The sequence below is a fragment of the Lissotriton vulgaris genome, chromosome 10 (assembly GCF_964263255.1).
Source record: "Lissotriton vulgaris chromosome 10, aLisVul1.2, whole genome shotgun sequence".
Lineage (NCBI taxonomy): Eukaryota > Metazoa > Chordata > Amphibia > Caudata > Salamandridae > Lissotriton > Lissotriton vulgaris.
In genome coordinates, this window is record NC_141698.1 from 969,898,849 (window position 1) to 969,912,501 (window position 13,653).

Consider the following 13,653-nt stretch of genomic DNA (forward strand, 5'->3'; position numbering starts at 1 on the left):
CTTCTGTCCTTTCATCCAGATATGATGCAACAAGTAACATCACACCTTCAAGTCAGGACTATTGGCTTTGCCAATGGTTTTAGTTGCATAAGATAAATAAGGAGAAACTGTGGCTTGTATATAATATTGAAAAAACTTCCACTTAAAGCCCGGGTTACACCACAACAATGTTGCTGCTCCTTAGTTTCAAAAAGTGAAGGGAAATCCAGAGAGAAAATGACTCTTTAAAGGATTTCCCTTCCCCCTACAACGCTCACCAGGCATGACGTCATGCGCTAACTTCTCCACTAGTGAGAAGTGAGCAGTGTGAGCAGTGCACATCGATGTGCCTGCTGGCACTGCAGTGGAATTAAACGGACCACCTGTGCCAGGGCACAAAACAGAGCCTGATGGAGACCTGTTTCGAGGCCCCCTTTGAAAAACTGCTGGTGCTCAACACCGGTAAGACCCGGCCCACTTAAAGACCTGCATGCTCCATTCCTGTTCCCATGCAGAATTATAGGTATTCCACGGGGTAAGACCAACACTGTGCTGGCTGGCTCATTTTGCTTCCATGTGTGTTGTAGGTAAAGCTTCCTATATGTTAAGAAGTTGAAAGATTTCCACAGTTAAGGATTAACAGGGATTTCAAGTTTAAAAGGTTTAAGTCATACAGAAAGAAGACACCTAGAAGGGCAATACATTGTGATAAAGGCTGTCTAAGAGAACCATGTGAAAAAAATGCATAGCTTAAACATAAGAGCGGAAAACAAAAGGTGGTGTGTGAAACCTAAAAAACCAATATCATTTACAGGTTAATTATCTCATCCTTCTTTTCCTTCCCTCTACGGTTGAAGTATCCATTCCCAATCATTAAGGATGAGGTGGACCTACTACTCCAGACACCATTACGAACTATTTTTTTCTTACTCTTTTCCATTCCTCTTGCAACAGGGTTCAGACACAGTTGCACTACTTGTACTATTAGTTTGGTTCAACCCATGGTTGAGTCAATCAGTCAAGCAGAATAAGGCATGGCTAATGCAGAGGAAGAGCAGAGCGAAGTCACTGAACCCAGTAATGCAAAGACTTGTCACCCACTCCTGAAGTCTTTTCTGATCACGGAGGGAGTGCTCAATCACTTTCCAGAGACCAACTCCTGCATGCTACCTGGCAAGAGGAGAAGTGGAGAAGCGTGGCTCACTGGTTAGAGGAGGCAGACCTGGAAGCAGAGGTCAGACCGGGACCAGGGTTCAATTCCCGGCTCCGCGGGGTCTTGAGTCCTACAATGTCCATGGACTCGACAATTCTCGCTCCGGTGCCTACTCGATTCACGGGTTCACACTCTGCGACTCTGGGAAATAGCTTGCTTAATCTTCACAACGGCCCCTCGCGGCGGGATGCCTGGCTTTCACCTTGTGGATACCCTGCCAGGGTTATCTCACAGGGGAATACCAGGACGGGTTCCCTAAGCAAGCGCTTAGAGACCGGTTGGTGATTTGCGCTATATAAAATACTGTACATTTACATTTACAAGATTCAGGAGCAGCTGGGCCCTCGCTACAGGGCTCAGCTAATCTCGGGGAAGCACTTCAATCTAAAGAAGGAAATGAAGGGGAGGTTTCTGACTCACTAGGAATCTATTGAGAAATGTTAGAGAAACATAAAACGCAAAGGGCTTGGGGGACCAGCCAAAATAACCCAGCCTAGACATATAATAAAACATTTGCAAGAGGTAGGTCATTTTGTATTGACTAACTCATTACAGTCTTAACAGTTAATCCATGCCAATATAAGAAAACAAGTATCCTCAAAACAGACTGTGGGAGAATGACAGAGAGGCAGTTTCCTGTCTAAAGTGGTCCCAATAGAGGGATGTGATCTGTTGGTACCCTACAGCTGTCAAATTATGGTATTCTTGTGAGATGGAAGGAAACATACATCCAAGAGTCCAAGAAGACTTGGCTCTAAATTTCTAAAGGGAGAGGAGCAAGGATAGGGCTCAACCTCTTGAGTACCTGTTCATGTAATTTCTTAAGCAAGATTGGGAGATAATTTTGGAAACACAAACAGAAAGATTGGTGGAGCACAAGGTTTATGAAGTATCAGGGCCCATTTGGCCAGTATCTTCTCTATTCTCATTTTACTTACTTGAAGATTGGGGGACAAAGAGTGTACCTCACTACATGACAAAGTCTGGCCATTCCATGGGAGCCACCAGGAACTAGACATCTGCTTTTACACACCAGTTCAGGAGAAATTTAGCCAAAATGGTTCATGTGATGTCAAGGAGGTCATCAGGCCGTGATAGGGATTGCACCTAAGCAACTTTTACCCCGCATTTCTTACCAAAGTGTTGATCCTTGAAGATCAGACCCACCTGACTGATCCTTGAGCATCATACGCTGTGGAGCAGACAAGTGTGTGCTGCAGTAGTATTGGAGGATCACAGTCCCAACCTACTGAGTGGCTAAGACAGCAGAAGCACTTTTACTTTCTTGTGGATATAGAGCAATGAAAGGAGTTGATGGAGGGATAACTACGGAAATGAACTATTGGCTAGAGTGGAATTATAGTGCACTTATTTTTACGGATGACTCATCTGACGCATGTAGGTCAGTGGAGATTGCAGCTGGGGTATCAGTGGTGGCTAAGGACCTTCTGAGGACAAACAAAAAGGGAGAGGGAGTTCTGAAGGACTTAATCCTCAAACTAAGTCATTAGATAAGAACTGTAGGAAAATCAACTGCAGTATATTGTGTTATGTGTTAGCCCACAACATTGGTATGGAAGGGTGGAGCTTTTGGTACTCAGAGGTAATTTTCCCAATGCTCTTGTTGCTCCCATTGCAGCTTGTAGAGTTGTGCTATGAGTAGTGTGTATGGGCATATTTATATGTTAGGCAAATTTGTGACTTGGCTGTGAATATTCTTTCTACGTATTTGATGGGCGAGACAGGAAAGGTGTATCCACTTGCCTCTACAAAGGCAGGCATGGTCATTGCTTGGTAAAAAGGAAAAGAGAAAGAGACAGGAACAAATGGTGGTGGAGATTGTTAGCGGACAAAAATTCCAATTATTGGCATAACTGGGCTGTGTTGGATAGATCTTCTGTTGTATGATAGCGTATGGTGTGTCCTGATGAAGCGTGCTGGTGTGAGCATGCCGAGATCCAACAGTGCTGCATACGGGTGCACTGTACTATCTTCTGTATCCTATTAAGAGTTTGAATGTTGGTTTTGGTCAGAAAAGTTCAAGAAAAGGTGGTGCACAGATGGTTAACCTAGTGGAGGAATTGAGTGGCAGTATATAGTGACTAGTAGAGTTTTCATAGAAAAAAGTGTGTGCTACTGAAAGAAGGGAAAGAGCAATGTGAATATGGCATGGATAGCTTGTGACTAGAAGGGAGAAGTGGCTGAAAACTACCGACACCAGAGAGAAAATGATGGAAGTTTAGTAGATTACAATTGTTGGAAGAGATGGGCCTAATGCCGCACAAACAAGAGCCTCCTGTATGTGGTTGAAGGATGAAGACTGTGGTAGTGGTGACTGAAGCCACTGGGACTGGCCAAAAGTCATATTGGAAGGAATGCCATGCTGTGGGGTGAGGTTGCAGGCAGTGGATTCTGGAGATACAGAATATGGGGCTGTAGAAAGTACTGTGGCCATAATAGGATTTGCACCATACACAGGGTCTGGGCTTACTGGCAATAAGGACAAGCCTCACCAGAACAATGATAAACCAAGAAAAATACCAATATTGCCACCTTATTTGAACACTGGATCTTGAGTGATCTCTCGAATGACTGAATGAAGCAGTAATTCTCAATGAACCATATTTCAGAATGAATCAGTTTTTATTCTAAACTTAGATGCATGTATCAATTCAGTATGCACTTTTCGTTTTTTGATTAATGGAACATTTTTTTAGTTCCACACTGAGCACAGATATTAAAGCAATTAACAATAAGTACAAAACATAATTAGACCACAAAATCACAACTCACACTCATCATTCATACCACACAAAACAGTCAAGATATAATACACTTATTTACAATTTATACAATATCACAGTTGTAATACAAACACAGCATTGGAAATGAATAAGTACACAACGTTATTAGTTTTCAGTAAGTCCAGTGACCAGCACCATCCAGTCCGACTGGATGGTGCCGGTCACTGCACTTACTGAACAGAGATCGACGAGTGCAGACCCCCCCATGAAGACAGCGGACACGACGCTCACAGGAAAACAGGAGCACGATACTGACTCACTCCACGAAACCCGAGATTCAATTGAAATCCCTGCGCTCAACATACAAAACTTTCCGCACCAACCTGGTCCTTCCAGTTCAACAAACGGCCGCAGTAGGCGCAACACGATTGAGACCCACAAAAGCAAAGTCTTCCACTAAGAGGCACACGGTCCTGATGAGATTTCCCCATACCCAGGGGTTATCGAAACGCGTAGACCTCTTCCATCCGGCATTAGGAACCTTTGATTATTTCAAAAACTAATAACGTTGTGTACTTATTCATTTCCAATGCTGTGTTTGTATTACAACTGTGATATTGTATAAATTGTAAATAAGTGTATTATATCTTGACTGTTTTGTGTGGTATGAATGATGAGTGTGAGTTGTGATTTTGTGGTCTAATTATGTTTTGTACTTATTGTTAATTGCTTTAATATCTGTGCTCAGTGTGGAACTAAAAAAATGTTCCATTAATCAAAAAACGAAAAGTGCATACTGAATTGATACATGCATCTAAGTTTAGAATAAAAACTGATTCATTCTGAAATATGGTTCATTGAGAATTACTGCTTCATTCAGTCATTCGAGAGATCACTCGAGATCCAGTGTTCAAATAAGGTGGCAATATTGGTATTTTTCTTGGTTTATCATAATAGGATTTGGGCACGTGGCCTTGCCAAATACTGCAGAACAAACCCATAACATAGCACATATAATAAAGAAGCCAAATGTGGTGGGTTCTAGGGCCACAGCTGTAAATAGGAGGTACTGAATGATTGGTACGTGGTAGAGAGCATCCACGGCAAATGACTCAAGGCTTTGCACAGAGATTGTGATTTTGTAAGGGCTGAACACAAAAAATGCCAAAGGTCCAGAGATTACTGCACACAGAATAAGAATGTGCACAGTGGTGGTTGGGGCTCATGGGGGAAAACTATCAGTATTGGCTGTGTAGCTTCAGAGTGAAGCCCACTGGGCATGGCTGAAGGGAATACCCAGTTTGCTCTAAGAGCTGGGCCTGGCGCCCGACAAAGACCGGGCTCAGCCCCACTTTCTAAAGTACCTACCTGCCTCATCTTTTGAGTATGTACAAGAAGGCCTGGGCACACTGTGTGTCCCTTGTCCAGATCCTGCACGGAGTGTAAAACTCTAGGATAGCAATAGTGATCAAATCAATTGTTTTAATGATGATGGGGTCTGCACCTATACACCAAAATTATCACCTTTTTAAATGGTTTTCTTGATATGAAAAGAATAATTCACCGTATCTTCAAGTTAAATTAAATACATGACAAAAAAGTGCTAGCAAAATGTGCCTTCAGTTAGGTCTACTGACCTAAAAAAGTAAAACAAAGAGCAAGTTTATTTTGGAAAGTGCTTTGAGATCCTGCAAACAGTGGAATTTCTTACAGAGTCTAAATTCCTGCTTGACTTAAACAAATAATTAGATTACATCCAAGGTCTCTCCATGAGAATTGAAGTCGTAAAAAAGCCCTCACAAATGATAAGATTTTAATCGGTGCCACTTGGGGCAGGTCAGCTTAGTTTTCAGAGGAGCAGGCAGAATGGGCCTGAAATTGTTCTCCGGTACGAGAACATTTTTCTTTATTTACATTTCCAAACCAATCTAGTACAATAATTAGCTATGCAGTAATGGAGAGGAAAGTGAAGATGAAAAGAAAAGCAGCACAGTAGACAGGTCATCATGCCCGAAGGCACATCAGAGTGTGCAAAATAAGTAAAGTTAAAAATGAGTTTTCGCCTTATAAACATTACTAGTGGAGAACGGCCTGGCAATCATGAGTGGAAAAAATACTCAAATCATCAAAAAGATCATGCAGTAGGAGCCTTGAACCAGTAAACTCAAAGAAGTTTCAAACAAGTACTTTCTACTTAAGCTTTCGAAAACAAAGCACCAGAAAAAAACACACGTTTATAACTCAAACATCTAACAGATGCATCAGCTTAAATGTTGCAATACTAAATACCATGGCCTCCAAAGCAACAGAAATACAAACGTAAACCTTTTCCAAGGTGCCTCGAATCTGTAAGAGGGAAAAAGTTCTATAGAAAGACACATAGTGAAGATACCTTTGCACCAAACTGTCAGGCAGACGCACAAAGGTTTTAGGGAGGAGGGCAGATTTAGCCTACTGAAAAGAATTTTCAATGCTCTACAACAGACAGAGGGACACAGGATTTCTGGGAGGAGTTCCAGACACAGCTCTAACGCCGCTCATGGAAAGAAAAGTGGGCGTCCCCAAGTTGTTCCAATATTGTCAGCTATCAAAAGCATGAAGTAAACAACATCCAACCAAAGGGGCATAATGAGGTAGTAATGTTTTTTTTACTTCAGCTCCAACAGACACCGTGTCTTAAAAGTGTTACCCATCAACCCAAGGGGCACTGGCTGCTGGAAAGGGACCAGACTGAGAGGCAGAGACTGTGGAAAGAAGGAAAGACTGAGGAACACAAGCAACGGAAAGAGGGACAAGTGGCTTAGGGGATTTGGCCTGAGTGGGACACCAGCTCCTCAGATGGCACTGACTCAGCAACAAAAACTTCTAAGAAAGGCAGGGGAAAGAAACAGCTACAATATTTTTACACTGTTTAGAGGAATAATTTCAACAGCCACCGAGGACTAAAATAACATGAAAATGTGTTGAAACCTGCAACGTTTTCCAGCTCTAGGTTACAAAGTATATGACACAAATGGTTGTAAGGGGTGTTAAGTACATAGAAGCACGACAACATTTCAGTTGCCTAGAAAACACTGTACTGCCTTAAGAGGGACCACATGTGAACATCTATTCAACTAGCCAGGTTAAATAGCTGCACTTGTATAACAATGGCAAACGTTTACCACATATATATACACATCTTCTCCCGCTTTTAATGATATATGATATGATATAAAGGCTTTTGTAGCGCGCTCTATTACTAAAATAGTATCCTGGCGCTCGAAGGTGAGGGCGATTCAGAGGGCAAAATGACAGAAAATAGAAGTTTACAGAATAGTGTTAAACAAGTGAGTTTTCTGCCCTTTCCTAAAGGCCATGATGGTCGGAGCGGTCTTGAGGTGGAGGGGGAAAGCATTCCAGGCCCTCGCGGCTCTGACCGAGATAGACTGACCGCCTAATCGGGAGTACTTAAATTTGGTCACGGTCATTTGGCACTGGTTGGCCGACCGGAGGGATCGATTAGGGATGTACAGAGTGAACCTTTTTCTCAAGTAGACAGGGCCAATCTGATGGACAGCACGATAAGAGAGGACAAGAGTTTTAAACATAATCCTGTGGGCAACTGGGAGCCAATGGAGGCTGCGGAGGAAGGGGCGGACACTGGATCTCTTGGGTAAATTAAACAAGAGCCTTGCGACCGCATTTTGTATGACCTGAAGGCGTTGAATCAAATAGGCCGGTAGGCCGCAGAACAAACCGTTCGCGTAATCCAACCTGGAGAGTATTAGAGCACGCGAGACTGTCTCTTTAGCCTCTCTCGGGAGGAGGGGAAAGAACCTGCGTAGGGTTTTGAGAGTAGAAAAACAGACCCCCGTGAGTTTTTTGATGTGGTCCTCAAACTTGAGGCCGTTCCCAAACCAAACTCCCAGGTTTTTTGCTGGGCCACCAATGGATTTTGGACAGGGCAGATCGCTGGGCCATAGGAGATCGCTGAAGTTAGCGGGGAAAGAGCCATAAAAGAGAACCTCAGCCTTGCCTTCGTTGCATTTGAGCTGGGCAAGTGCTAACCACCGGAAGACCGATGAGAGGCAGAGTTGGACCGCCGACCTATCCAAATTATTCTTGGGCCAGGTGAACAAAAGTTGGGTATCGTCGGCGTAGGCCATAATTTTAGCCCCTAGCTGTTCTGCTAGATAGTTCAAAGGGGTAAGGTAAACATTAAAAAGCCAGTGGCTCAGAGTAGACCCTTGGGGAACCCCAGTAGAGTTTCTTTGGTGAGGAAGCAAATGGAGGCATCCAGACTTGTTGCGTACTATTATCTAAAAAAGACGTCAACCAGTCGAGTGCAGGGCTGGTGATGCCAATGGTGGCTAATCTAGTAAGAAGAAGGGAGTGGGGCACCGTGTCAAAGGCGGCAAAGAGGTCTAATAAAATCAGAGCAGCTCTGCCACCTCCATCCAAGCACTCCCGGATAGCCTCCGACATTTCGACTAGGGCTGTTTCGGTGCTGTAGGTGCAGCCTAAATCCAGACTGCGCTGGATGCAGTGCCTGAGATGTATCAACAAAGTTGTCCAACTGTTTAAAAGCGATCTTCTCGCAAACTTTTGCTAAGGCTGGCAGTAATGATATGGGCCGATAGTTGGAGGGCACAGCTGGATCCAACCCAGTCTTTTTCAAAAGTGGCAGCAATTTGGCTTGCTTCCAGCAAAGCGGGACAGTTGCGGAGAGAAAAGAAAGATTAATAATCTGAGTGACCTCATTACCAACTGTTTCCGCTAGCCCCCCCCCCGAGGACCCTGGCAGGGCAAGGGTCAGAAGGAGACCCCGATTTCAAAGCCGCAAGGACAGCAATGATATCGGACTCAGTAGACAGAGCAAAGTTAGCAAACTGTTCAACTGGCTTCGGCATGGTGGAGGGGGGGAATGCAGGGGGAGACAGAAAGCCGTCGCAGACGGCATGCAGGTCATCCTGAATTTTAGCAATTTTATCAACAAAGAACGAGGAGAGCTCTTCACACCATTGCTTGGATGAAGGCAGCAGAGGTTGTGCGGCACATGGTGATAAAAAGCTTTTTACAATTGAGAAAATTTCCTAGCTGTTATTATTTGCTTTATCGATTCGTCCTGCATAGTAACTGCTCTTGGCAGATCTGATGGCAGCATAGTAGTTTTTTTGCGCCGCCCGCAGATCTCTCTTTGCCTCGGGCAGATAGGCTTGTCTCCACACCCGTTCGAGTTTTTTACATCCCAGTTTAAGTTCCCGAAGAGTGTGTGAAAACCAAGGTTTGGAGGGGGTAGATCGCAACCTGCGGATACAACCTTTATTGATGGAGGCGGCGGACCCGTGTTCTACCCAAGCATTAAAATTGCTAACCGCCGCTTCAATCTCTAAGGGCAGTAGTGGACGGGTTAAAGATAAAGAGTCCGTCCGGGTGTCTAAATTAATCTTCTGTGAATGGGCAAGTGGAGGACCGGTCTCCGAGGCAGTAGCCAAAGACCAGGAGAAACTGATCAGCTTGTGGTCCGACCAAGTCACGTTCTCAGGACGGGTCATAACGATGTCGAAGTTAGAGCAGACCAGATCTAAGAGATGGCCCCCCACATGGGTGGGTGCAGCAACCCACTGTTTGAGATGGGCCATAGAGAGGGCTTCGCCTAGGGGAACGGCCTCAGTGGAGTCCAAGATATCGACATGAATGTTAAAATCCCCCAGAAGGAGATACCGTGAATAGCTTAGAGCCTGCGGGGTTATAACCTCTTCCAGTGCCCCCACAAAGTTCCCAACATGTCCCGGAGGCCGGTACACCAGTGTACCACCTACGGTAAAATGTGAGTTAAATACGAGGGCAAAATGGAGCACCTCCGCGTCCGCCAGCTGATCCTGGGGCTCGCAGGAGAAAACTCATTGGTCCCTATAAACCACGGCGACACCGCCCCCTCTTCCAAGCGGGCGGTCCACCCTTGTGATTTTAAAGCCCCGTGGGAAGGCTAACTCCACCACCGGGTAACAGTACACAGAAGGTTTAAAATGGTACAGTTAATACAACACAATTATTAAAATCAATTGCATGTAATTTTTAAAAAGAACTCCAGTATACAGTGGGGTGCAAGTTTGAGCAGAGGATAACCCTCGCAATCTGCTCGCCTTCTAAAACGAGATATCAAGGTGCTGCCACCACCCTGAATAGCAGTCTTATACAATGTTTAGATTTAGACACTTGCTGGTATACGAAGGCATTACAATAAGAAATCTCTAGACACTCAACTGTTATTGTGGTCAAACAGGGAGCCTCTTCATGGCCTTGGTTTTTTGTGAGCTGCCAGGAGCCATTTCACATTAATACATCTGGCATTATGCTGGGTCTGGGAGCTGCTGGCACCTTAGAGCTGTCAATCATTTCCTGAAGTTTAAAACTGCTCAAGTAGAGGTGCAAAACAGGGTTCTGTGCCAAGTAAGAATGAAAAAGACAGTCGAGAGCTATGTGGTAACAAGCTAGGTCTATGGAAGTGTAGTGAAATGTATAGCGCCGGCAGAGAGTATGAAGGAAAGGAGAGGAACCGTGTGAAGGGCAGACACCAGAGTGGGAGCAAGCATGGTCTTTGTAAGTGGAGTGGTGTTCAAAAGACAGGAGTATAGCGCCGGGGGAATGGGGACAACATGGATATTCTTGGCATGTAGGGAAAGAAGTGTGCCAGGTCGAGGAGGAGGGGACATGAAGAGTACAGCCAAGTGGAAACATACATTATGTTTCTGAAGGCAGTGGCCAGCATGCAGACAAGATAGGGAATGGTAGCAGTCGGAGGAATGAAGTATGCTGGCTAATTAGGAAGGGGGACAGAGAATAGACCATGTGGAAGAACAACAGGCGCTGGGAAGACAGTGCTGAGCACAAAGCTGGGCAGACATCCTGAAGGGCTGAACGTTTTCCAGACAAGGGGTAAGAGACTTGCAGGGCAGAGATCTAAATGGGAGCACTCACTTTCTTTGAAAAGGGGTACATAGTTATTTTCTAATTATTTGTAGATTCCACGATTCTGTCAAGCACTCACTATAGTGGCTACCTCAAATTAGATTAGCATTTTTAGCTCTGTAATTTGTGTTGAAAAACCACCAATCAGCTTTATTACTTTTTTCCTAAACTGCATTACCAATATTTCTAAACAGAAATTAAGGAGTAAAAAGTACCAATACCACTTGAGCCAGTCACTATAGTAAGTGTGTAGCAGAATCTCGGAAGGCGACTCAGATCTGGAGGTATGTGGTACAAGAGTGCTGTGTGGCAGAACACTTTTAATGTTACACCCATGAAATTGATGGTGCCACAAGGGATGCCATTAAGAAGTTAACCATTTATGTGGCCTTACACAGAAACTGCACCATGCCTGATTTAAACAGTAGAAAGGTGAGTTTGCATGGATCAGCAATAATCTACGACAAATCATAAATCAGTTGTAACAAATAATTACATTTTTCATTCAACAGGTCATTCAGGGCTACTCCAATTTAAGCCACAGCTGTGTCCACAGCAGATTCTGCAAATGCTCCATATGGTGTCTTACTTCCTTACTGCACTGTATGTTGTAATAATTGCAAACCAGAGTAACAACACTCCTAGAACTACTGCCTTTAAACTCGTTCACAGGCTCTGTATAAAATACAAAAGTGCGGAATGCATGCCTCTCTGCAAATCATTGTCAATAACGCCCAAGCTGTAAAGCATGAACAAAAGGGTCAATATTCTCAAAGGGGATACCTATTGAGCAAATCAAATAATCCCTCCATGCGTAAAAAATAAAATGACATTGGCAAAAAAATCCTATCACATGAAAGAAAGCAATTGTGTCTATGTCCATGTCTTAGTGAAATTCATTTGGAAGCACATAACATGCACATTGTCACAATAATGACAGATAATATCTGTTGTCATAATAAATATCCATTTCAAAGGAGAAAAGGGCTTCTTTGAAGTGCGTGTGGCATAGTAAAAAAAAAGCTACAAAGGGAAAGACAACATCAACAAGGATGACAAGGAAGTAAAAACTAAATAAAAATAGAACCTCAGTCACAGCACGATCAGTGAAAGGACAGAAAGCAAGCTGAAGCAATCAGTACTTGGTCTCTGATCCAGCTGAAAGAAGAGGAAGTCAAGTCAGCACGATCTGGCCAATTAGAAGGTAACAAATAAAAGTGACAACAAAGCCAATGAATGCTAAGCAATGGGCAGACTGCAAGCCCCATGCTTGTTTTGTCTGACTTGCAAGCGAGAGCATTTGCACTAGCTCACGCGAGACCTAAAAAGTCATTCTTTGAATAAATACAGAAAAAAATAGGCATCTAAGGTCAACGAATCTGACGCACTGGTTTCAAGTAGAGAATACAAAGTGAGGTCTGGCACTTTCAACATTTTCCTAAAGAACCTTTCCCTTTGTAAAGTGCAATAGAACATTTTTATTTGATAAAACAGAAAATACCCTCAGTCAGAAGAAAGCAGAAACACAACCACCATAGGAGCTTACCTCTAATTGATAGTTAAAAAAGTTAAATTAGCAGTCCAGACAATATCGAGGGCTGGCTAAAAGGAACGTTTTTTGTTAATTTTACAAAAAAGTACCATCATCACAAAAAAAAGCATATGAATGAATGATATCAGTTGCACAAATAATTTATCTTTGCCAAAACTGAATAACGTTTTACGAAAAGGAAAAGCGGCATTAGACAAGTGCATCCATTTACACTGTCTCTGTTTTCTTATCTGAACTCGCTCCTAGAAACATATCAAGCCCACTCCTATATAATTGGTAACATAAGGGTGGTAAGGTGCTAACTAATAGATGAGAGATGCTCAAACTTGCAGAAACTGCCTGAAAAGACTGTACCAACTGCACCATGGTGAACAAAGGGAGTGAGAAGAGAGTAGTAGTACTACTGGTCTTGTTGCCAGTAAGAATCATCCAATGAAATCTCATCTTTCAACATACCTTCTTCTTTTCTTCTTCCTTCAGCTCCCATTCTAATCGGGCCTTTCTTGATTCCCAGTTTGCCGGCAACTTTTGTCTTTTATCTTCCTCAACAACTTCCTGGTGATTGAGTTTCCGAGCTTCATTCTACAAAAAAAAAACGTTGTCAAAGATGGAAGGGCACCTGAATACGCACCATGATATCCATGGCTAATTGTTTGCATAACTTAAAGATTGGGGGAACAAAACTAGATTTTAATTAGCCGTTTCTAGATATAACACCATCCAGAACAGCACAGCCTTAAACACAGAGGCGGTTCCTCCATGTGGGCGTTTGGGCGCCGCCCCCCTGCTTTCTCGCCGTGGGAGAAGGCAGAAATAAATGGTAGTTATTGCCGTAATAACTACCATTTGTTTCTACCTTCTCATACGGCGAGAAAGCAGAACTTCCGGCTTTAGAGTGGGCGAGATCAGAGGGGAGTGGCTTGGGGGAGTGGCTTGCCCACTGTTGTTAATACGGACTGTTTGGGCAGCCTGAGGCCGTCCAAACAGACAGTATTAACAACTGTGGGCAAGCCACTCCCCCAAGCCACTCCCCCCTGCCCTCGAGTAACTATCCCTGTTCGAAGAAAATGACGTATGTGAGGCAGCCGGCCGCACCAATCAAGAATGCTGATGACGTGTTGCTGCAGCCTTGAACCAGGACGGCGGGTTTGGAGGCAAAATGAATATGGTTTTCACTCGAGCACATGATGAAAAGAAGCTTGGATTTCCAG

General features: G+C 43.8%; 1 protein-coding gene across 1 annotated transcript in view; it reads right to left on the reverse strand.

Moving 5' to 3' along the window:
- LOC147689078 (pre-mRNA-splicing factor SYF2-like) overlaps nt 1-13,653 on the reverse strand; it is a 219,706-nt gene that overhangs the window by 160,293 nt on the left and 45,760 nt on the right. The window contains exon 3 of the mRNA XM_086941968.1: nt 12,899-13,024. Coding sequence (XP_086798094.1) covers nt 12,899-13,024 — 126 coding nt within the window. The remainder of the gene's footprint in view (nt 1-12,898; nt 13,025-13,653) is intronic.